General features: G+C 47.0%; 1 protein-coding gene across 1 annotated transcript in view; it reads right to left on the minus strand.

Moving 5' to 3' along the window:
- Positions 1-24668, minus strand: part of RP1L1 (RP1 like 1) — a 152884-nt gene that overhangs the window by 43304 nt on the left and 84912 nt on the right. Inside the window, exon 2 of the mRNA XM_086925142.1 lies at positions 4480-4657. Within this exon, the coding sequence (XP_086781268.1) occupies positions 4480-4657 (178 nt within the window). The remainder of the gene's footprint in view (positions 1-4479; positions 4658-24668) is intronic.

Consider the following 24668-nt stretch of genomic DNA (forward strand, 5'->3'; position numbering starts at 1 on the left):
GCTCAGTTGGGGTGGCGGGTAGTTCTGGATTCTCCGGGCAGGGAGGCAGGGAGGGGGGTTTGGGGTTTTGGGTATGGGGTTCTGTTACAGTTTCATTTTGTTTTACGTTGTCAGTTTTTCAGGGCACGACTACTGAAATGTGTGGCTATGATGCATAGAGGTTGCATGATTAGCTATTCTGTCACCACGCTACTACTTGACTCTGACACATATGTATCCACAAACCCAACAGGCCACTGATCCACAACTGACCCACCTGATCCCGGGGACACCGCTGACTGTTCTGGCCTGGAATGTACGAGGGTTGGGAGATAAGGTAAAGAGAAGCCTGGTATTGCAATATCTACAGCGATGTGCACCTGCAGTAGCCCTCCTCCAGGAGACGCACTTAGTGAGATCCGCAATTAGGGCCATGGACAGATGGGGGTATAAAATGATGGCCCATGCCGAGTTCACCTCCGGATCTAGGGGTGTTGAAGTGCTGATTAAATTCAACTTCCCGCTCATAGTGCAGCACACGCGGGTTGACGACCAGGGCCGCTTCGCAGTAATCACGTGCCTATGGGAGGGACACCTCTTCAACTTCGCCTCGGTCTACACTCCCCCATCCCTACATGCAGAGGCACACCCCGCCCTTACAGCATTCTTGCTTGCATTGCAGGAAGCGACACTGTTGATAGGGGGCAACTTTAATGACATAGTGGACGGTATGTTAGATAGGCATCCAACAAAACCGATCTCATCTCGTGCTCACCGCCTGCCCAGTCTTATAGAGGCCTTAGGACTCACAGACGCCTGGAGATACAAACACCCCAGTACCAGACAGTACACTTTTTATTCCGGGGTACATAATTGTCTTACGCGCATTGACTTCTTTCTGGGTTTGGCGGGAGGTCTGGAGGTGATTACCGACGTAGATATTCGCCCTAGGGGGATTTCCGATCACTCACCGGTCCTGCTACAGTACACGCGCCACCGGGCCCTTCGACGTTGTATATTCCCTGTGCATCCTAACTATTTGCATATCCCTATAGTGTTGAAGGGTCTCATGGACACTACGACACAATTTTTTTAAGAAAATGCGGGCTCTGTAGACTCAGACAGGATACTATGGGAGGCCTATAAAGTAGTCTTACGAGGGCAAGCAATAGCGTCGATCACGGGGCACAAGAGAGAAAAAAGGGCTGAACTGGACAGACTTGAGGCTGAATTGGATGATGTAGCTGCACAGCATGCAGCTCACCCAAGGCCCTACCTAGCTTGTGAAGTACGTCTTAAACAGAGCGAATTCATGCCATACCAAAGGGAGTTGGCCATAAACAGTCTCCAAGCCACGCGTCACAGGGTATATGAGCTGGGGGATCAAGCTGGAAAAATGTTAGCCTGGTTAGACAAAAAAGAGAAAGCGAGTAGAATGATTTCACAATTGTGCACGACCGCGGGTTCCATGGTAACGTCCCCTGCAGATATAGTAAACACCCTGGCAGATAATTTTGAACAGGTATATGCCCCTTGCACCACGTTCTTGATTGAGGAGGCGCACGCGTATATAAAAGATATAGCTATGCCATGCCTCACATCTGAGGAGGCCCTCCTTCTGGAGGCTGACATATCGGTCGACGAACTTCAGACAGCCATCTCCTCCCTTGCGTCAGGTAAGGCGGTGGGTCCTAACAGACTCCCAATTAAACTATATAAGAGGTCTGCGCAAACACTGGCCCCTTACCTATTGGGAATGTTCCGGGACAGTCTTCAGGCTGATGAGTTGCCATGTGATCAGCACCTGGCCACGATCATACAATCCGCAAACCGGGCAAACCCCCGGCGGACTGTAGTTCGTACCGCCCCATATCTCTGATTAATGCGGAACCCAAAATACTGGCCAAGCTATTAGTTATGCGGTTAACACCACACCTTTCCTCCCTTTTAGGACCGGACCAGTCCGGGTTTATGCCCCAGCGCAGCACATCACTTAATCTGTGGCGATTGCAGTAATGGCCCGGAAATCACATATACAGGAGCCCGCAGTCATCCTCTCTTTGGACGCCAGTATGGCGTTTGATACAGTGGACTGGCCATACCTGTTCGCGGTTCTGCAACATTTGGGCTTCGGCCCCAAATTCTGTGCCTGGATTCAGCTGCTCTACAAGAACCCGCTAGCACATGTGGTGGCAAACGGGCACATCTCTAGGGACTTCCCCTTCGCTCGGGGAACGCTGCAGGGATGCCCGTTGTCCCCCCTGTTATTTGCTCTAATTTTACAACCACTTGCAGCGTGGATTAGATGGGAGCCCTCCATTCGAGGACTCCGGTGGACTGATGTCTTGGAAGACCGGATATCACTATACGCTGATGACGTATTGTTGTACCTTACCTCACCCAGGAAATCAATTCTTGAACTGTCGAATATCTTTGAAAAGTTTGGGAGAGTGTGTGGATATAGGATAAATTGGGCAAAGTCAGTTCTGTACGTCCTGACCGGTCCCCCCACGCTGCTGCCTGTGGACTGTCCACTGCGGATCACGGACGAAGCCTTTAAATATTTGGGCATCTATGTAACATCGGATCTGGGTGACTTTTACGTTAGAAATCTGAAGCCTCTACTGGACCGTTTTCGGCGTGACGCACGGGTATGGCAGAGCCTCCCCCTCACGATGCTGGGAAAAGCAGCCTTATATAAAATGATGGCGCTCCCACACTTTTTGTATGTGCTTGAGAAAACACCATTTCCGGTTCCACCAGGCTACTTCAAGGCCATTGTGGCGGAGGTTTCTGGTCTTTTGTGGGGAAACAAACAGGCGTGGATTTCCCAGGATAAGCTCATGTGCAGCTGGTACGATGGAGGGATAGCACTTCCAAATGTGGAGCTTTATTACTGGGCGGCACATCTCAAACTCATTAACTTTTGGTTGCACACCCCGCAGACTGAGCCGGCCTATCATGCGGACAGACAGAATCTGGAGGATAGGGGACTGATGGGAAATTTATACAGTCGCCCTCAAACCCACAGCTTCGCTTGGCCCAACGGAGCATACTGTACGTATTTGGTACCAAGCACAGGCCCGCTTCAGGTGTGTGGGTGCCATTACGCAAATGACACCGTTATGGGACTCACAACAGTTGGGCTGCCTTGGCAAAAGTAAAGGGTTGTAAAACTGGGATAATATAGGGGTCTCTACGGTGGGAGATCTATGGAAAAAGGGAGAGATGGTTGAGTTTGCACAGCTGCGAACACAGTACGGTATGGCACAGACTGAGCACTTTAGATACTTGCAGGTCAGGCACGTGCTCCGGGCGGTCATACCTCCAGGTACCGCCTTGCAAGAGTCCACTCCACTAGAAGATAAGCTTCTGACAGAACACATGACGAGCAGGGCGACATCCTTGACATATCGAAAACTAATTAATAATCTCCCAGATCCAACATCCAAATTAAAACAAACCTGGTCTCTAGATGTGGGTGACCTCGATGAATCCAAATGGCAGGAGGCTCTGTCATCTCCCTGCGAGATGGTGATACCCTCCTGGCTTCGATTGGTTCAACTCAAGGTACTCCATCGCACTTACTACACCAGATCAACGTTTTTCGTGATGGAAGTGGCCCCGCATACGTACTGCTTACATAGGTGCGGGGAGGAGGGCATATTTTACCACACCATTTGGGACTGTACACACATTGCAGCATACTGGGCTAAAATAATGCACACAATTTCACAAACAATAGACATCTCGGTTCTGCCTGAGCCGCGACGTTGCCTGTTGAATGTCTGGGAGCCAAACGACTTAAATCATTAAAAAAAACTAAAAAAAAAAAACTCCCACAACGTGAGTTTGCCCGTGAGAAACAAAAAAATAATGATACCTTCTCCCTAGGAGTTTTCTCCTTGGGTGTGGCGGTCATTATTTGTTTTCTTACGTCCGTCGTTGACAGGTTTCACATGGCCGTAACGGACAGAGAAAAGGGACTTTACACAATCCACCCTAAAGGTGGGGGGTGCAATGCCCTTCCTCCAATGGCCCTTACTTCATCGGCCATTGGAGGAAGCTTTCTGTTGATGGACTCAACAGGATATTTGTTATGGAAACCTTACGGTGAAGGTATTCCATCTTAAGAAAGTAGCCTATCGGCCAATCTCTAAATTAGGCCCTATGCCTATTTTATACACTCGGAGCTGATATGAAACTAGTTTGGGTCCATGAGATCTGTGATGAGAAATTATGACATAAAGTGTCATCCGTGAAAAAAGAATGTACCAAATATTAAACATAGACAAAAGTGTAAAATTGGCAAAAGAAACACTATAACAAGGATGGATCTCAGTGTATGTCAAAAGCTACTGTTTCTGGTTACAAACATTTTGATTAGAGGCAGACTAACAATGTAAGTACTGAAGAAAACATTAGAGGTTCTTTATTACAATTTGGGTTGGTTCAGCTACAAAATACATTCCCCCATTCTGATGTCTCAGCAGGACTCACCATTTTTCGTACTGTCTGCTGAATTACTCGCTTTGCTAGGATGGGAGCGCATGCTCAGACCTGGCAACTGTTCTGAGGAGCTTTTTCTCCGATTGTCGGTCAGAAGTGGCTTGAAGGCTTCCCGACCCACGCCTACCAATACATTGGAAGAGTGCAAAACAGTCTGGATGTTGTCAACCTGCAAAAAAAAGCAAAAATGCCACTTACTGCTTGTGATAAATTGGTGACCGCTAGACAATCTGTATACATTTATTTACATGTTTTATTCAGTTACAAAGTCCAAGTTTCTGAGTGTGTCAAAACCGAGTAAATTCAACAACACCAGAGGGATTCAGTGGCGTGAGCAGGCAAAAGAGCAGAGGAAATGGCACAAATTTTACTCAGAAGCCTTCTGATTTCTAAACATTTTAGGCCTGGTATTTTAGAGTATTTTGTACATCTAAGTGCAAGTTAGGTGTGCACAATTTCCACTTTGATGGACATCTTCAATTCTGATTCGCCATGCATGCCCCAGGGTAGTAACGGGGTAGGATAATCCCAATATTGACCGGAGTGTGGTGGAAAGAATATATACACAGTGAAATGACTTTCCTCATGGAGAAAAACAAGGTAAGTTAAATGCATTATTTTTTTATGTATTCTATTTGCACAAGTGGAATCGTACACCTGATAAACATTTCTTATGGAGCTATTTTACACATAAAATCAGTAAAAGAAATCTATAGCATATTCTTAAAATTCTTTGAGAATCCAAAAAATGTCAGACTCTACAGCATAAAACAACAGATCATAACGCAATTGCATATACAAAGCAATGTAACAACACAATACATAACTGGGCACTTCACAAGAAAACGGTCAAAACAGAATGCAACACAACAACGGCATTACAGCAAACTCAGATTGGATTAATGGAGAACAAAAACAACAGAACACATCTCCACCAGAACAAAATGCCACATAACAAAGTGTGCAAATGTTCTTGTCACACATTACCACCTCCAAACCCCTGGTTTCATAATACGGTGGTGAAGATGTTCGTGGTAAGCAATGCTTTAATGTACCACCAAGGGTACGAAATTGCGGCATTCAAAAATGTTTTGTGATGCAGCCTATGTACTGGTGAATCTCTGAGACCTTTGTTTTGTTCAAATCTGTTACAAAATGAACAATCATGGCCGTCTCATCCATCTCTGGCAATGATACAGCTACTCAGAGACTATCTTTATTTGTCGACCTGCACCTCCAACCCATTGTACAGGAGCTTCCATAATTTGTCAAGGATTCCAGTCACTTTCTTCAGATTATTGCAAAATTAAAGCAAACCTGCACATTTGATGATGGCACTCTTCTCGCTACATTTGATGTTACATCATTATACACCAGTATACCACATGAGGATGGGGTTATGGTGTTATCTAAAGCTCTTAATAAAAGAACTGTGAAAAAGCCATCAACAAACGTGCTTACCAACTTTGCAAGAGCTATCCTTAAATCCAAAATTTTTACCTTCAATGGTAAACATTATCTGCAGATACAAGGGACTTCCATGGGCTCTTGGATGACTCCATCCTATGCAAACATCTTCATGGGCGAACTAGAGGACTATATACATGCTACTTCAAGCATCAAACCACTGGTATGGCTACCTTACGATATAAATGTCCACAGACTTGTATTTTTTACCGATTGGTGTGCATTTTCTTTGTTGTGGCTCCATTTTCACTGAAAGCAATATGACTGCAGAAAACAGAAGCGTTATCAGCGGAAAATATGTCTTCAAAGTCATCACAGGTGGGAAACCACTGTCTCCAATATTCTATACGCTTTTACCTTTGCTTTTCATGGATGACAAGATGAAAAAAAAATAGATTACTATACAGTAACAATCCACGTGGCAGGTCTGTTCTGTCAGATATTGGAACACTGATGGAAAAGATCTAAATATATGTTGAAATATTTCTACCACTTTATGTTAAAGTACCATGTGTGATACTAAGGAGTTGTTGTCTGAGATTGTTAAACTCAATGGTACACTCAATAAAGTGTGTTGGTGGACAATACTTTGATGTGCTTATATGCTAGCATTATGTATATTCACAGAGTGGAATATCTCCTCTCAGCTACACAATTAAATATTATAAGAGGTGGAGAGTTGCACTAAATTATGCTATACTCCTTATGGGCTATTGCGAATGGGCCATGGCATCATCACATAGTACTGTGACTACACAATGCTGGTCATTCATTTTTAGAGCACAGATACAACTTTACTTGAAGCTTATTTGAGTATTCTGCAGAACATGGGATTAAATATTAATTTCATGTAAAAAAAAAATCAGTAGAGATGTGGCTCTCGTTTTAAAGTGTGAGATGGTTCAAAGCGAATTTTAGCAGCAGTGTTTGTTCAGGAGGGACACCTGAATGTACTTATCCCTAATGATGAACTAATGAAAGAAGATACTTATGAAGGGAAGAATATTTTCAGAAGGAAGCCAAAATTATTATCAAAAGGTTGTTAAATGGAAATGATTCAATTTTAAACATCCTATAACAATATGACCTGTGTGGAAAACAGCAAGAAGACCTAGTGACAAAAGAAAACCTGGTATCGTAATCCGTAACAATGAAATGCACTCTAACGGTGATATTAACAGGTCAAAAATAACTTCAAATAGCTCTCTAGGGAGAGAATGTGGCCAAACGGCTAGCGTGGTCGACCTCGGAGCTGGGGAACTGGGTTTGAGTCTCGGCAGGGACGCTCAACATTATGTGATTCTGGGCAAATCACGTAATCTCCCTGTGCCTACAAAAATGAATGTGTCTCTGTATGTAACGTAACTGGTGAACATGTAAAGCGCTCTGATACCTCCGGGTCTAGTTAGCGCTATATAAACCCCCCCTATCTAATCTAAGGAGGATGTTAATGAAAAGTCTCTAAAATGTGATCTAATATTTAAGGGCCTTAATGGACGTACTTGCGGTGGGGGTACGACCACCACCACACTGCAGGCCCGCCCGCAGTATTGCAAGTGTGGCGTTCAGATCTCCAGAGGACCACTTCACCCACTGGGATCCAGGATCCCTAAGCGGTCACGCATCGTTCAGGGAGCTGCAATATGCTGGCAGAGCCACTGTGGCATCGTCGGAGCATATTACAAGTTGGCTGTCCACCGCCCTTTTCATGGTGGTGAGCCCGCCATGAAAAGAGTGGCAGAGGGGCAACAAAGAGGGACATAATAGGGCTCCATGCAGCTCCTAGGGTGCATGAAGGAGGCACATCTAGTGCCCCCCTGGATTTTCACCCTTGGTTTGTGCACGGTGTAGCATTTATGCCACAGCTTTCAGGAAGGTGCAGTCAGCACTGAAAGCGGCGGTCTGCATGTCTGCATGTTAGGCTCTTCTATGAGCCTAACTGACCACCGCTGTCAGACCACTAGAGCACCGCCTGCCAGAGCAGGAACGAACTCCTAATCTGGCAAGCAGGCTTTGGCGGTCATACAGCAGGTGGCACCTATGCTCCTACTTTATACCAGCACTTTGTGAAAAAAAAAACTCTGAATGAACACAGGATTCTTTCCTTTCTTTACCGGCTGACTATATTTGCAATATTCATTCTAGAGTGCAGAAATAGAATAGATCGGTTGCATAGTGGAAAAAGCAAAGGATGGGTGTTTTGAAATAACCCATTACATTTGCTGGGATTTATGGTGATACATAATGCTACTAAATCTACACGAAGCGGGAACAGATAATTCAGTTAAACAATTAGAGGCATTATGCACAGATGGCTACAAATATGCCTGTTGACCTTAGCAAGAAAGAAAGTCTACACCTGGATGTGATGACAACAGAAATAGTTTAAGGTAGTATAATTGAGCATACAGCATGCCTAGATAGAGCACTTAATCTGCCTTGATGTGGCAAGGCGTGCAGGTTTAAATTTGAATTATTATGTTTTCAAGATATAATGTTATATGTTTAAACAAATGTGCACTAAAAGGAGAAAAGGAATTGTTTAACGTTTGCACATGAGTTGCCCATTATGAGCAATGCATGTTGTAAATTGTAATTAGGGAACAGCGTGCTCCACTGGCTGGGTTTGTTTACAGGTCTGGTCCCATCCTGATCACAGACTGCTGATTTCACCACAAGCTTCTGGTGACACTGAGACATACGAGTAGCAGTGTAGTGTGGGTTGCCAGTGCCCACGCAAAGGCAAGGATCCTTGCACTTTTCTTTTAAAAATGTGTGGCCCCATTAAAATTTTGAGGGCCTAACAATACCCCTAAGAATAATTGTGCCTGGGGCAACCACACCCGTGGCACCCCCCTGCTCTACACCACTGCATACAAGAGAGAGACTGGTTACACAATGATGCTAGAAGAGCCAGACACAACGACAAATACGACCTCAGCGGAGACATCCCATCTAGTAACAACTTTAAGATGGCTTATGAATGAAAGTAGCAGGCCACTGCAGAGCCCCTCCACCAGCAAGAGCAGAGCGGGGATTGTTAAAAAAAGCTGGCCTTGTGGGGTGGCTTGGGAGCGGTGTGGGACTCCCTGTAGTCCAAGGTGAGCGTAGTTTTAATCGGGACCAGCATTTTCTATGAGTTTGCAATGCCTAATCTAAGTAAGCAGACAAAGTGGGGAAGAGACCCCTGGGATAGCGGCTCACCTTACAGAGCAAGTAGAGGACCCTGTGTCACTGGACGGCGGTGGAACAGATTGTGGATGCACAATAACAGGCAAGATACAGAAACGGTGGAAACCCAATATGTTCCAATCACAGAGGAAGGAAGTTGATGTAGTGGTATAATAAGAGAATGCTGCTAGGGATCTGGTTAAAGGACAGTATGAGATAGTCGGTGCTTTATACATCATTAAAGAGAATTTTCACAAAATAGAGAAAATTGCCTTCGGTATCTAAGGTGAGCTTGAGAAAATGGAGTCCAGGATAGCAGATGTGGATTCAGCAGTACAAAATAGTGGACAACAGAGTGATTCTTTTCATAGAAAGGTGGTCACTTTTGAGACACCTGTATAGGAAGGAAGAGACAATAGACACACAGGTACCAAAGCTATAATTCTGCTGGACAATTAAATTGGAAGGCTGTAAAAAGAGTGGAGAGTGGTCAGCATTCTTATCCTGGAATTCTCTTTGCTAGTCCTGGTCTCCACCATGACTGAAGCCCACTTGCTATTTTACTGGTACAACAGAACACATGAGATATATATCCAGGCTGAAGGGTGTACAAAGTACATTGGCTGCCCTCAAGAGTGTCTTGCTCAGGTGTTCCCTCTGACAACGCACAGTCATAGCAATTCTTTGGGACCTCGAACACCAGCATTGCATCGGTGAGGAGCAGTCAAAGTAAAATGTTCTCTACAAGTCGATGACAGGAGAATACTGCTTTTTCCAGTTTCTGGGGACCAAACTTTGCCCCTTCCTATCAGCCTCCCCACTCCTTCTCTACCCACATTTCCGATCCATAATTCCCTTATTAGGTGATATCACACAGGAGATGAGGAAGTAGTGACCTTAATGGCGATGTTAGCCAGATGGTTTGGTTAATTATCTGCAAGAAATCATGTGTGCCTTATGTACATTCCATGCTGATGTTTCCCCTAAATAAAAAAAGATTTAACCCTAAATTGTACTTCGGCGTGAATTTTGAGAAAGACTAAAAGCAAATGGGTTTGTGTGGTATCCAACAAAGAAAAATCATTTGTCATTGAAAAAGTATATAGAGGCTCAAACATCTTGATGCCAAAAATAGCGTGGTTGATATTGCAGGTAAGATGATCATTTTTTAAAATATTTTTAATCTATTACTGGTAAAAATGTCATTATTATTCATATTGGTTTTTCATGTATTGGGTGTATTTTTGTTTAAATATATTGTTTTTAAATTATTTGTATTTTTCTGGTATATTATTGGAGTGCAACATTGGGTTTATAGGGGAATTGGTTGTAGAGTAATTTAAATGTTTACATTTTTAAAGCTTGTTATGTTTAATGTTGTTTTTTTGTCTATTTTTCCAATAATCAAGTTTTATGATTTTTTAATCCCATGTTCTATATTTTTGTTAAATGTGATATTTTCAAACACTATAGGCTTTATTATGATGTTGGTGGGACTGCCACTTAAAGGCCATCTGTGACGGCCCCATGACATCCAGGATAGCGGTGCGATCGCCGTATTACAAAGCGGTCAGTTGGACCGCAGTGATCGTAGAGACAGGCCGCCGCCTGTGACAGGCTCATGGAGCCAGTTGGGGCAGCGGCCAGACAGTAATCCTTACAATGGGGGCGGTGCCTGTGCAGGCACTGCCATTGGGATTGCGATGTCCAATTTCCACAGCCTTTTCATGGGAGCCCTACTGACATGGAAAGGCTGTAATAAAAGGACTTTGGGGTCCCCTAGAAGGGCCAACGTCCCCTGTGAGCCTCCGCATGAGGTGCCCCCCAAACATACATTCATCCTTTGCCAGGCACTACATGCTGCCTGGCACATGGTGCATGGATGTTTAAAAACATCCCTTTTTTTATTGTGGCTTGTACTGCGGGCCTTTTCCAGGCCTCAGTACAAGCCGCAATTGAAAAAGGGATGTTTCCGACATGACGGTCGCAATATTATCTGGCGGTGAGGTCTCTGACTACTTGTCGGGCGGTCCGACTCCCACTGCGATGGCGGTTAGACGCTTGTCCAACTGCCATCGTAATAATATTTTTTTTTAAACATTTTAATATAGTTACTTTTTTCAATTTCTTAAAATTTTAGTTTTGGTTTACAATTGGATCAAACATTTTTGGTTTCTTGATAATTCAAAGACTTGCTATATTAATTTAAATAATTACATTTAATAAATTTTTAAACTTTGTTAATTTTATATATTTAGAACTGTACATGTTTTTAAAATGTATTTATTTTGTTTTAAACATATAGGGCCAGATGTAGATATCCAAATACCGGTCGGAAACGGCCGAAAATACCAATTTTCGGCCGTTTACGACCGGTATTTGGATATTGAGATGTAGGGGCATGTTAAATTACAGAATCGGTAATTTTTAGTGGTAGAGGGAGGTGTTTAGACTTACTGAGGCTAGTTTTTTGTCATTGGATATTGTTTTTGTGTATTCTTTTTTAGAGTAGTATGTGTAAGTTTACGGCAGAGGTCTTTTTGCTCTGACCGCTTCTAAGAAAAATGTTATGAAGTTGCGGCCCCTTCCAAAACTTTAGAGCAGGATCTGAGGGAGGCGTAGGAGCAGGGCTGAATGCAGGTGGTGGGGCTTATGGGATCATTTTAGCAATACTTTTTTGATAGCTTATAATCCAAACTAATGTGAAACTTACAAAACAGCAAATACACAAACAAGACCAAAAAGGGACCAAAACACTACTCCACATAAATCAGGAGCCCCAACTGAATTGTAAGTACCTCACACTGCTGGGACCAAATGCTACTGCACCTGCAGCGTCCTGAGTAGCAGGCTTTCTCCTCCGTCCCTTTCACCTCTTCCCCACCATATCTGTGCATCACTCCAATCTTGAAACAGACTCTCTTTCCCTTTTAGAAACAAATTTGCTTCCATGTAATACCCTCTTCTTTGCAGCAAGGGTGCCCTCAGGCCTAATGCTAGCAAGGAAAATGAACTCACATGCCTCTTTTGTAATGTAAGACAGCAATAATTATGATGCAGTGGGCCCCTCACAATCCTGAGCCTGAGTACCAATGCACCTACTTCATTAATGTCAGCGACTGACTTGCGAAGCTGCCAGTCTCCTTTGCCACTAATTAAAATCATTGCACATCATCTTACCCAATCTCCTCTGCTTCAATTTTCCACATTCTCTTGGGCCATTGGTTCTATGCAGCAATACTGACACCACAGAGAAAGGGTGCACTAAGCTCTAATGCAAGCAAGGAAGGATAGTACAGCAGCTGTAATTGGGTAATTGGCCCCTCACACCATGGGCTACAGTAACCCTACACCTGAAGCAACAATGACACCTAATCCTCTGCTCATTCTACTGGGTCATCACTCCTGGGTCTGAGGCTCAAAGCAGGCTCTCTGCTCATTTGTGTAAAAATTAGAATGGGGAAAAAGACCACATCTCACCCTCTTGTAGCTTGGGAAGTGTTCCCCTTGCACCAACAGTGATCTACATCCTAATGCTAGCAGGGAAATTAGCTTCCCATCCCCCTTTTTGCTAGTAACACAGGTCTCGATTCACAGAACTTACTTAAGAGAAAATCCTAAACTTACTACCACTTTGGTATTCACAGAGGGCACTTACTCATTTTGGTATTCACAGAATGCACTTACTCATTTCGGTATTCACAGAAGTTAGGAGTCCTAACTTTAGGACTCCTAAATGCCTTCTGTGAATACCGAAAGTCTTAAAGTTAGGATTTTTCTGAGTATAGGAGTAGTAAAGTTAGGAGTCCTTGGTAATTGGTTGACTATCTCTATGGTTGTCTGGGTGTCTGTGTGGCTGGGTGAGGAGGAGTGTAACTTCCTGTATGGATGAGTGAGTGGGTGAGTCAGTGCCGGTATGGGGTAGTGAGTGCATATGTAAGAAGCTGTTTGGGTGAGTGAGTGTCTGTATGGCTATTTTGGTGATTGAGCGCTTGTGTCAGTATGGGTGAGTAACTGTGTATGTGAAAGGCAATATAGGTGAGTGACTGGGTATATGAGTGACTGTATGCATGTGTGAGTGAATATGAGAGTGGCTATATGGATGAGAACATGCTTCTGTTGACTGTATAGGTCAATGAGTATGTGTTACTATTCGTATGAGAAAGTAAGTGTATGTGTATGTAACTGTTTGGGTTAATACATACCTGTATGATTGACTATATGGGTGCGTGTATAGGTGTGTGAGTAGTAATTCGGGTGACTCACGCTTTCTGTGTGAGTGCCTGTGTGGACATATGAGTAGATATGTCAATTGCTGTATTGGTGACTGAGCGGTTGTATGAGTGGCAGTATGGGTGAGGTGAGCAAGTGGATATTTGTGTAGCTCTATGAATTAGTGAGTGGGTGTGGAAGTACTCGTACTGGCTCTGTCAATGCATTTGTGAATGGTTGTGGGAGAGGCAGTGGGTGTATAAAAGATTCTATAGGGGTGTGAGTGGGTGCATCAGAGATGATGTGGTTGATGAAATCATTGATGTCATCAGTGATGTCATTTGAGATGTCATCAGTGATATCATCAGTAATGTCACTGACCATGTCATGAGTGATGTAATATGTGCGGTCATAAGCAGTGCATTATAGGGGCGCAAGTTATAGTTAATTCAGGAAACTAGAACAGCTGAATTTCCCAGGTTTTGTACGAGTGAAATGTTCTGCCTACTTATAATGTCCCTTTTTAAGTGAATTTCTAAGGTTTTTTTAATTCTATTTGCGAACTATAACGACCCTGTAACCTTTGTTTTTTTTTGTGAATTTCTAAAGTTTTTAGGTCGAGTGTCAGCACGCATGGGCTGTCTGTCTGCAAGATCTCTTGTAATCATTAAACCTACTTTATTCCCGCCTCTACTCACCAATGGTTGATTCATGCGTTGCTCTTCTTTTCTGCCTCCTAAGTTGCTCAGGCAGCCGATACTTCACTTCCATTAAAGGCTCAGGAGCACCGGCCAAGTACAGTTTAATTACGCATGCATTCTTCATTTGTCATTTTGGAGAACTCTTTTGTGTAAATTTTCCTTTGTAAACCGTCGCTGCTTGTATTTTTTAGGCTGCTCGTGTCTTCAGTAAAAGGCTGCTCGTATCTTTTTCTATGGTGCAGAGCCTGGTGTCTTTCATTCTACATAGGGGCCGATTCCGATCTCGGTCGGAAGGGCACCGAATCAGGTTCGGCATTAGCGGATTAGATTCAGAACCTGATTTTCCGCCCGAGTCATACACGGGTCCGGACGTTGAAGTATGATGCAAACAAGAGCAAAATCTGCGTCCGAATCGGTTTCGTACGACTCGGTCGCAAGCAAACTGTGGCGCGCAAAGGAGACGTTTCACGACGGAGCTAGTACGGTGCTTGATTCGGACGGCCGGATCGAGTCGGAGCGTCCGGCTCGCAATAGCACCCCGAGTCGGACTTCGGGGGTCCGCGTCGGACCCCCAGTCACTCGCAGCCTTATGACTCTGGTACAGGGGGATACCCATGGGTCTTCCCAACACAGGCATGTACGGTGCGGATTGCACGACGCATAACCACTGTAGGGGGCGCACTTGTCCGCGACGTACCCATTCAGTCAATGGGAGCCCATGTACGCGTCGTACGACCGGCTCCCATTGACTTCTATGGGAGTCCAACTGAACGGAGGCGGACAGCATACGGCCGAATCATACTCGTTTGGTCAGACTGCAGGAGCCCGGATCGGTCGGAAAACACCCCAGATCCGGCTCGATGCTAGCAACTGCCTTTTTAAAAGAAACTAAAAAGTATAGCTCTAAAAGAAGTGTGTGTAGTAACATCATGAATGATGCTTTACTTGCTTAATTACTGTGCACATATGTTTCAACGTGCGCTTCAAAAATGTATTCAGTAGCGGTAGTGCGTTTCAGTAATCTTTGGTAAAATAATGTGGAATGTGTCTTATGTAGCATTACATAAGATACAGCAGCAAAAATTATCAATATCCTTGCATACAAGCAGGAGGCGGTATGCATGTCAGCGCTATTGATATTATAGTTTTGTTGAAATAAACCCCTGCTTCTTTGCTGTGAACGTTATCTCTAGTGCAGTTAATTAAAAAATGTGCCTGTCCGTAGATTACACAGCTTCTGCCTTGAGGCTTCCTTTCCTGATCCTAGATGGTTAGTGGTGAAAGTTGGTTGCACCAGGGTGCCGCCGCACGTACCAGGAGAATGGCAGGTGTTGGAGGAGCAGACAAGAGATGGTGCTTGCGGTGCCTGGAGAGCACTGGTGCGCACAAGAGGTGGGACATGTACGTCTCCATCCCAGAGACCGAGACCCACAGCGGAGATGGCTATACTGCCTACTTGGTGAGTGATTGGGTCTCTGACAATACCCTGTGCCTCTCACCCCTCTTTTTACTCTGTCCCCATGCTCATTGTGCCCTTCTCACCTGACCCATGTCTGGCTGACCCGCTGTCTATCCCCCTCACCCCGTGGATGTTATCACCCTCTGCTCCTGAGCCCATCTGGCAGTCCATTCCTCCTTTTTAGGTCTCGCCTGGCGTTGCAGCGCGAAAGCGCTGTCGCCAGCGAGACCTATTGTTGTTGTTTTGCCTCCCAAGGGAGACAGACCGATGCACTAGCCGCTTAGGGTCTGTGGACGCGCTTCGCGCGCGCGCACACACACACAGCGTTACTGAGGCCGGCCGAAGGCACGCACACACGCGCATACACACAGACAGGCACACACACATGCGCGCACACACACACACACACACATGCACACACACCGCCACCGCCCCCCACGCACACACACAGACGGAGTACCTATCGTGTATTACCCCTTAGGCCTTGATCGGAGCCCTAAGCTTGTGTGGAGGGCCGTCTCTCGATTAAGATACTAGTCCTTGTGTGTTTAGTCCTGTGCCTTCTGTTATTGCCCTCTACTACTAGAGCCTGGGATCTCTGGCTTCGTGCTCTCCTTATGGGGGTCGTCACATGGGGCATGGGGTGTGGTGGGGTCCCACTCGTCTCCCAAAGGGAATATGTCCGAAATCTGGGGGTCCGTTGGATGCCTTGCAATCACTTCGAGTACACGTGGAGCACATTGGGATGATGCATTGCAAGGCCCTTCGCCGCCTACACGGGACACACAGCTCTGAAGTCACGGTTCCGAGGGGTTCTCAGTTCGCCTGGCTTCCCTACTCCACAGAGTCTTCCCCACTTATAGTGTCTGGAACTGAGCCGCTCACCCCAAGTGAGTGTCTCCAAGAGTATCAGTTCTAGGTCTCAAAGCTCTAGGCCACAGTTACTTTCAGCTAGTGCCCCGAATCTGCAGGCTGTGTAGTGACCAGCTGGGGCTGCACTCCCCCCTCCCCACCGGGAGGCTGTATTGACACATGGGGTGGCCCAATATCGACCACTCACCCGACGGGCCGCGACAGGCCTGAGAAGCGAACTCTTGATCGTGAGATGGCGGCCGCTGGACTCCGTCTCTCACCACCAGGCCTCAACAGCCAGCCTCAGTACTGTGTTTCTCTCTTGCAAAGTGTCCCGGTGAGAGAGGAGCTGTTCTGGAGCTTCCGGGAAGGTCAAAGCGCCCCCGAATCAGGCCAGCAATCAATGTAGGGACCTACCGTACCTCCCAGTACTCTGCCGCGGGAAGCTGCTACAGGCCTCAAGATGGCGGGTGCCGCTCTGTCTCCAGCACCTCAACCTTCCGCTGGTCAGGGCTCTCCCAGTGCTCGTAGCTCTCTGCCATCAACTCGATTGCTCAGGTTTCATGGGACGGCACGGGAACCTAGAGAAGCCAGCTCTCCATCGCTACTTCTGCTCGCTTCCACGGTCGCCTCCGGCAGTCACGGCCTCCGTCGCTCACGATGCTCGGGCCTCGCCCAGTCCCATCTTCTCCATAGTATGGAACCTGTTTGCTTCATTTAAAACATGTTCTCAGGTTGTCAGACTTAATATAGCTTTTCCCTCTATTTGGAATAGTAGGTGTTCTATATCTGTTCTTCTGTTGTGTAGTTTGATTAAATCTAATACTGTACATCTGATAGCCTTAAAATATAAGACATTTAATCTGGAAACCCACTGAGGTGGCTGGAGCACAGTGAGCAGTATGCGGAAGACATAGCCATGAAAATTAGAGTGGATTAAAAAACAAGCATTTGCAATGCAATAGGTCTCAATTTTACACGAGTTTAAGCTATTGGCATTGTAAATGACAATGCCTTTTATTTATGTTTTGAAAACCAAAACATAAATTAAAGGCATTGTCATTTACAATGTCAATAGCTCAAACTTGCGTAAATGCGAGTCCTATTGCATTGCAAATGCTTGTTATTATGTTGCATCGCTCGTGCCTATCAACCCTCTTCTTACTCTGTACCCCATCCTGCCTGTACATTAGCATCGCCTGCCTGTACCCCACCCTTCTGCAGTGCCATTCTCCCTCTCTTCCCCGCTGTATGTACTCTTACCCTCCACAGGTCTCCAACCCCCTGTACCACCCAATGGCTCTTCTTTATCCGCTTGCATTTATATTCAAGGCCCCCATTAACCCTGGTTGCACCTCTTGTGCTGCCTCTACCACCCTTTTCCTTTAAATACTGTAAAAACCTATCTAGCTAAAAGTTGGAGTCACGAAATCACAGTTTTTCTTTACGATAAATGCATATTTTGTGGATACTTTAGATGTAGTTTTGCGGTGGCCTCAGCCGCTGAGAAATGCCTTACTTGTGGGTTTAGGAACGCTGCAAAGTAATTAATTTGGCCTACTTGTGTGTTCTTAAATGAATTCACGTCGCTGTCCCGTGCTCTCATCCGTTTTATATTTTAATGTATGTGTTTTGTGCAAAGGTTCCATTCATTTGCTATATAAACTGTTATTATGACTTCAAATCTTGACTAAGGAAAAAACATCATCAGTTACTGGGTTTTGCAACAGTGAACATTTGTAAGCTCTGTTGGTACTTGCATTAGTTACAGAAAGGTATTTTTGTTTTCTGCACAGTGCTTTATCAAAATCATTCTGGCTTCCATTGTCTGTAATGCGTTTTCATGGTTACCATCTCTTCTTCTCTGGATCACATGTTCAAGGACACTCCGCTTTAGGTCCTTCTTAAAGTGGTTGTTTTTTAATAAGTGAGTCACCATGGGAGCAGTCTTAAATTTGCATCAGATTTTTGATTTGTGATGACTGACTGTCCTCTTGGTTGGGCTTTTCTTCCAAGGAGCTACGGGCCATATGTATCAAGCAAAATTGTGTTCGCAAACGCCAAAATTCTGTGATTTTCGGCCTTTGCGATCGCAATTTTGCTAAATGGTATGTTTGAAGGCTAATCTGCGTGCAAAATAAGAAATCGCAAAATTTGCAATTACTTATTGTGCGATTGCAATTAAGGAATCGCAAATTTTGCAATTCCTTAAATGCAATGTAAGAAGATCCAAAAAAGTGCAATTTGGCCTTATGGAATCGCAAATTACCACCAACTTCAAGTTGGTGGTAATTTGTGATTTCTTTGAAAAATGCACTTTTTTGCATTTTTCTAAGTGCATTGTGAAGCACATACATGTCCTTAGGGCATGTATGTGCGTCACATGTGCACTCATGCTTATTTCAGGGGTGCAACAGGGTGTCCTTTTGACACCCCTGCACCTTTGAAATTGCATTCTCAATTTGTGATTCTCTAATTGTTAATCGCAAATTGTGAATGTCTTCCCATTCATTCCTATGGGCCTCTAGGCCCATAGGAATGAATGGGGAGGTATTCCCTAATTGCGAATCGTAATTTGAGATTCGCAATTAAGGAAGATGTAGGATTCGCAAAATTTATTGCAAATCCTACATACATAGCATTTTAGGATTCTCAAATAGCGATTCGCAAAAAATCGCTATTTGAGAATCGCAAAAGAGGATTTTGATACATATGGCTGTAAATCAGAATTTGTCTAAAACTCATGGCAAACATGCTACTACCATTACATAAGCCTAACCATTATGTGACAGTAGGACAAATGAAGCACCAGTTGGCATGCTGATGGCAAGTCCTGTTTTTCTGGACATCATTGACTTGGATTTAAACCGCTTCTTGGTCCTTCACCATCGAAATTCCTGCGCTTTTCACAGCAACTATGTCAAATGGCCCCTAAAGTTTTAGGGTTTCTGTTGGAAATTGTCCTTTCCGCAGGGTCACCTCCAAACATGTTGCCTCCCTCCTCTCATTTTTCCTAAATTTATTTTTGTTGCCTTTAGGAATCTATACATTTTACTACTGTTAACAAGTGCTAAAATGCATGTGCTCTCTACTTAAAACATGATAACATTGGCTTATACTCAATTGGCATATTTAATTTATTTATAAGTCCTGAGTAAAGTGCATTACATGTGCCCAAGGCCTGTAAATTAGTGGTACCAGTGGGTCTTCAGCATTGATTGTGCCACCCACTTAAGTAGCCCTTTAAACATGTCTCAGGTCTGCCACTTCATTCACTGTGTGTGCAGTTTTAAACTGTCATTTCGACCTGGGAGGTTAACCCTCTTGCCAAGCTCAAATCTTCCTTTTTAGGTCGAGCCTATCTCTTGACATGCTGTACACCCAGGAGGCTTACAGCCCACCTGCAGCTTCAGATTAACTTTTGTGAATGGCCTTTAAAAAACGTTGCTCCACAGAAGAAAGTACCATTCCACATATTTACACTGTATAACACACAACCCACTCAACATAATTCCACTACCACTACACTCAATACCACATAATTACTATCCACTTAATTCCACAGCACCCCATACCACATAATTCAAATACAGAAAACTACTAACATAAATCCACACCACACTATGCGACAATGAATAAATACAGTAAAATCCACAGAATACCACTACACACCATATACGTACACTCCATAACACAAAGGAAAAAACACTGCCATTTACAATGCCAATAGCTCTAACTCAAACAAATGCGAGATCTATTGCATTTGCAATGCTTGTTTAACTAGCAGTGACCTGACCCCAGGACACCCCCCACGCCGCGCGGCTCGCCAGCTGTAGGCGCGTCTCTGCCCCAGCGCCATAGGTTCATCCCTGGCATCGATGCCCCCTCGCTGCTGCTCATTCTCTCTTCCCGCTGTTGCCCTCTTTTTTGTCATTTTGTGATTGTATTTTCCTTTTGTTCTGTCAGTAGATTTTGTGACATTCGTCAGTATTATTCGCCTGGTGTGACCCCCCCGCTCCCCGCTTCCCGCCGCTGCTCCCTCGCGGCCCTGCCCCCTCTTCATTCTGTGACCCCATTGGCCACCCCGCTCCCACCTCCCAGCTGCTCCTCCCTCCCACTTGGCCTCATATGGAGCCCGCGCGGCGTAGGCGAGTGTGACCTGACCCCAGGACACTCCCCACGCCGCGCGGCTCACCAGCTGTAGGAGCGTCTCTGCCCCGGCGCCACAGGTTCATCCCTGACATCGGTGCCCCCTCGCTGCTGCTCATTCTCTCTTCCCGCTGTAGCCCTCTTTTTTGTCATTTCGTGATTGTATTTTACTTTTCTTCTGTCAGTAGATTTTGTGACATTCTTCAGTATTATACCCCTGGTGTGACCCCCCCTGCTCCCCGCTTCCCGCCGCTGCTCCCTTGCGGCCCGCCCCCTTTTCATTCTGTGACCCCATTGGCCACCCGATTCCCGCCTCCCAGCTGCTCCTCCCTACCACTTCGCTTCATATGGAGCCCGTCTACGCCAGTCCGCGCCTGGGCCGCGTCCAGTGCCAGGACCCCTGGTCCTCGACGATGCCAGCGCACCCGATGAACTTATGACGCCGCCACCCTCCACGCACTTAACGCCGGCCGGAACCCTGCCTGCTACCGAGCCACCCCAAAACGCACCCATGGACCATTCACCTGCCAAACCTGCCAATTCACCTACCTCCGAACCTGCACCGCACCCGTGAAGCCGAGCACCAGCAACAACCACCTCAAGTGCATCCTGCTCAACACCCGCTCTGTCCACAGACACGCCATCGAACTCTGGAACCTCCTCGACACAACATCACCAGACGTCGCCTTCCTCACGGAAACCTGGATGAATGCCTCCACAGGCCCCAACATCGCCATAGCCATCCTAGAGGGCTACAAGATCATCCGGAGGGAGCGCATCAACCAAACCGGAGGAGGCATCGCCATCGTCCACAGAAACACAATCCGCATCACGACCAACTCCGACGACACCCTCACCGCCGCCGAGCACCTTCACTTCCAGATTCGCACCGACCCCAAGACCACCCTCAGAGGCACCCTCATCTACAGACCCCCTTGACCACGCACACAATTCAGCGAAGCCATCGCAGACTTCGTCAGCCCGCACGCCCTCGCCTCCTCTGACTACATCCTCCTAGGGGACCTCAACTTCCACCTGGAGAACGACAAGGAAAGCAACACCGCCGCCCTGCTGGCCAACCTCGCCAACCTCGGACTCAAGCAACTGGTGAGCACCCCCACCCACTACGCCGGCCACACGCTTGACCCCGTCTTCTCCTCCAGCAAGCACATCTCCTTCAGCCACTCCACCGGATTGCACTGGACAGATCACAGCTGCGTCCACTTCAACTTCAGGAGAACCACGACACACCACCACCTGCAACAGGTTCCCCGCAGAAGCTGGAACAAGATCACCACCGACCAGCTCACCACCACCCTAAGCCAGAACCTGCCCACCAACACGGCGGACGCCGACGAAGCAACCCGCAATCTCACACAGTGGCTCACCAACTGGGCCGATGAACTCGCACCACTGAAGAACTCCCCCAGCAGACCCGGCAGCAGGAAAGCCTCGTGGTTCACCAACGACCTCAAAAACTCCAAGAAAACCTGCCGCACCCTCGAGAAAGCCTGGCGCCACGACCAGACAACAGAAAACATGACAGCCCTCAAGAACGCCACCCGCAAACACCACCAACTGATCCGCACCACCAAAAGGACAACATTCAAAGAACGACTGGACAACAACACCCACAACAGCAAGGAACTCTTCAGCATTGTTAAAGAGCTCCCCAACCCAGCGCCTTCAACAACGACATCACACCCTCGCAAGACCTCTGCGACTCACTCGCCTCGTTCTTTCACCGCAAGATCACCTACAAACACAACAGCTTTGGCGCACAGACCACGCGCCCAACCACCGAACCAGCGCACCCAACCACCACCCTCTGCACCTGGACCTCGGTCAACACCAAAGACACCACCCGCACAATGAACACCATCCACTCCGGCTCCCCTACCAACCCCTGCCCACACCACATCTTCAAAAAAGCCGACTCCATCATCGCACCCCAACTGCGGAACATCATCAACAGCTCCTTCGCATCCACCACCTTCTGGAAGCTGGAAACATGACGAGCTGAGCGCCCTCCTAAAAAAAAACACTGCAGACCCCACAGACCTCAAGAACTTCCGCCCCATCTCTCTCCTCCCCTTTCCAGCCAAAGTCATTGAGAAGACCATCAACAGACAACTCTCCGCCTTCCTCGAGACCAACGAATCCCTCGACCCCTCACAGTCCGGTTTCCGAGCAAACCACAGCACCGAGACCGCCCTCATCGCAGCCACCGACGACATCAGGTCCCTGCTCGACAACGGGGAAACTGCTGCCCTCATCCTCCTGGACCTCTCAGCAGCCTTCGACATCGTATGCCACCGCACCCTGATACAGCGCCTCAGCAACACCGGAATCCAAGGAGCGGCACTGGAGTGGATAATCTCGTTCCTCGCCGGAAGAACCCAGAGAGTCCGCCTCCCCCCGTTCCGATCCATGGCCACCGAAGTCATCTGCGGCATTCCGCAAGGATCCTCACTCAGCCCCACCCTTTCCAACGTCTACATGAGCCCTCTCGCAGCCATCGCCTGCCAACACAACCTCAACATCATCTCCTACGCCGACGACACCCAGCTGATCCTCTCCCTCACCAACGACCCCGCCATTGCCAAAGCCAACCTCCAGGAAGGAATGAGAGACGTCGCAGAATGGATGAAGATCAGCCGTCTGAAACTGAACTCAGACAAGACGGAAGTCCTCATCCTCGGACCATCTCCCTCCGCCTGGGATGACTCCTGGTGGCCCCCTGCCCTGGGCATCGCACCCAAACCAAAGGACCACGCACGCAACCTGGGCTTCATCCTGGACTCCTCCCTCATGATAACAAAGCAAGTGAACGCCGTCTCTTCATCCTGCTTCAACACCCTGCGCATGCTCCGAAAGATCTTCCGATGGATCCCCACCGAAATCAGGAAGACTGTCACCCAGGCCCTCGTCACCAGCCGTCTGGACTACGTGAACACCCTCTATGCTGGAACCACAGCCAAACTCCAGAAAAGACTCCAGCGTATTCAGAACACCTCAGCACGACTCATCCTGGACATCCACAGCCACATCTCTGCCCACCTGAAAGACCTGCACTGGCTCCCCGTCAACAAGAGGATCACGTTCAGACTCCTCACCCATGCACACAAAGCTCTCCACGACATGGCCCAAAATACCTCAACAGCCGCCTCACATTCTACACACCCACCCGCCAGCTCCGATCTGCCAGCCTCGCCCTCTCCTCCGTCCCATGTATTCGGAAATCCACCATTGGAGGAAGATCCTTCTCCTACCTGGCAGCCATGGAACTCCCTCCCCACTCACCTACGACTGACCCTGGACCATCTCTCCTTCAGGAAACAACTCAAGACCTGGCTGTTCAAGCAGTAGAGACACCCCACCCGCCCCCCTCAGCGCCTTGAGACCCTTTCGGGTGAGTAGCACGCTATACAAATTTTGTTGATTGATTGATTGATTGATTGCTTGATTGAGTTACGTTTGCAGAGTGGTGGAGAAAGGGAGCTGGGCCTCCAACCAGCTCTCAGGAATTCCACTGGTTAGGACTTTCAGGAGGTACCAGAAGGGCTTCCTGGCCTCCAAGGTCCCTCAGGAGTAAAGTGGACTTCATCCCCCAACCAGTAGTGTGCCAGGAGGCACATTTGCAGAGCGGTGGAGAAGGGGGGCATGCCATCTGAAGACCTCTTAGCAATCCCACTGTGTGGGACTTACTGGAGGTAACAAGAGGTGTAGTTGGCCCCCAAGAACGTCCTTGGGGGCCAACTACCCCTCCTATTACCTCCAGTAAGTCCCACACTGCCGGATTGCTGATAGCAAGCCACGCCCCCTTTCTCCACCACTCTTTCCTCCTGACGTGCTCTTGGTTGGGGGATGAAGTCCCCTTCACTGCTGAGGGTCCTTAGCGGCCTAACCAACAATATGGGAATCAGAAGAAAGAGCACAGCACTTGGATTGCTGGAAAACACTGGCGCAAATTGGCGCTACCCCCCTCGGATATGGTACAGCATCGTGCACTGAAGCGCAACATTGCGTCGCCTTTTGGGATCACCGCAATAGTGCATGCTGGGATGTCGGTAAAAACTATTGACTGGGCAGACTAGCTATCTTTAGGGCCAGGCTTTGCTCCGCTCTCACCCTTTGGCCAGGCTTGGCTCCGCCGAGGCCCTTCATCG

The sequence above is a fragment of the Lissotriton vulgaris genome, chromosome 6, assembly GCF_964263255.1.
Source record: "Lissotriton vulgaris chromosome 6, aLisVul1.2, whole genome shotgun sequence".
NCBI classification, from domain to species: Eukaryota; Metazoa; Chordata; class Amphibia; order Caudata; family Salamandridae; genus Lissotriton; species Lissotriton vulgaris.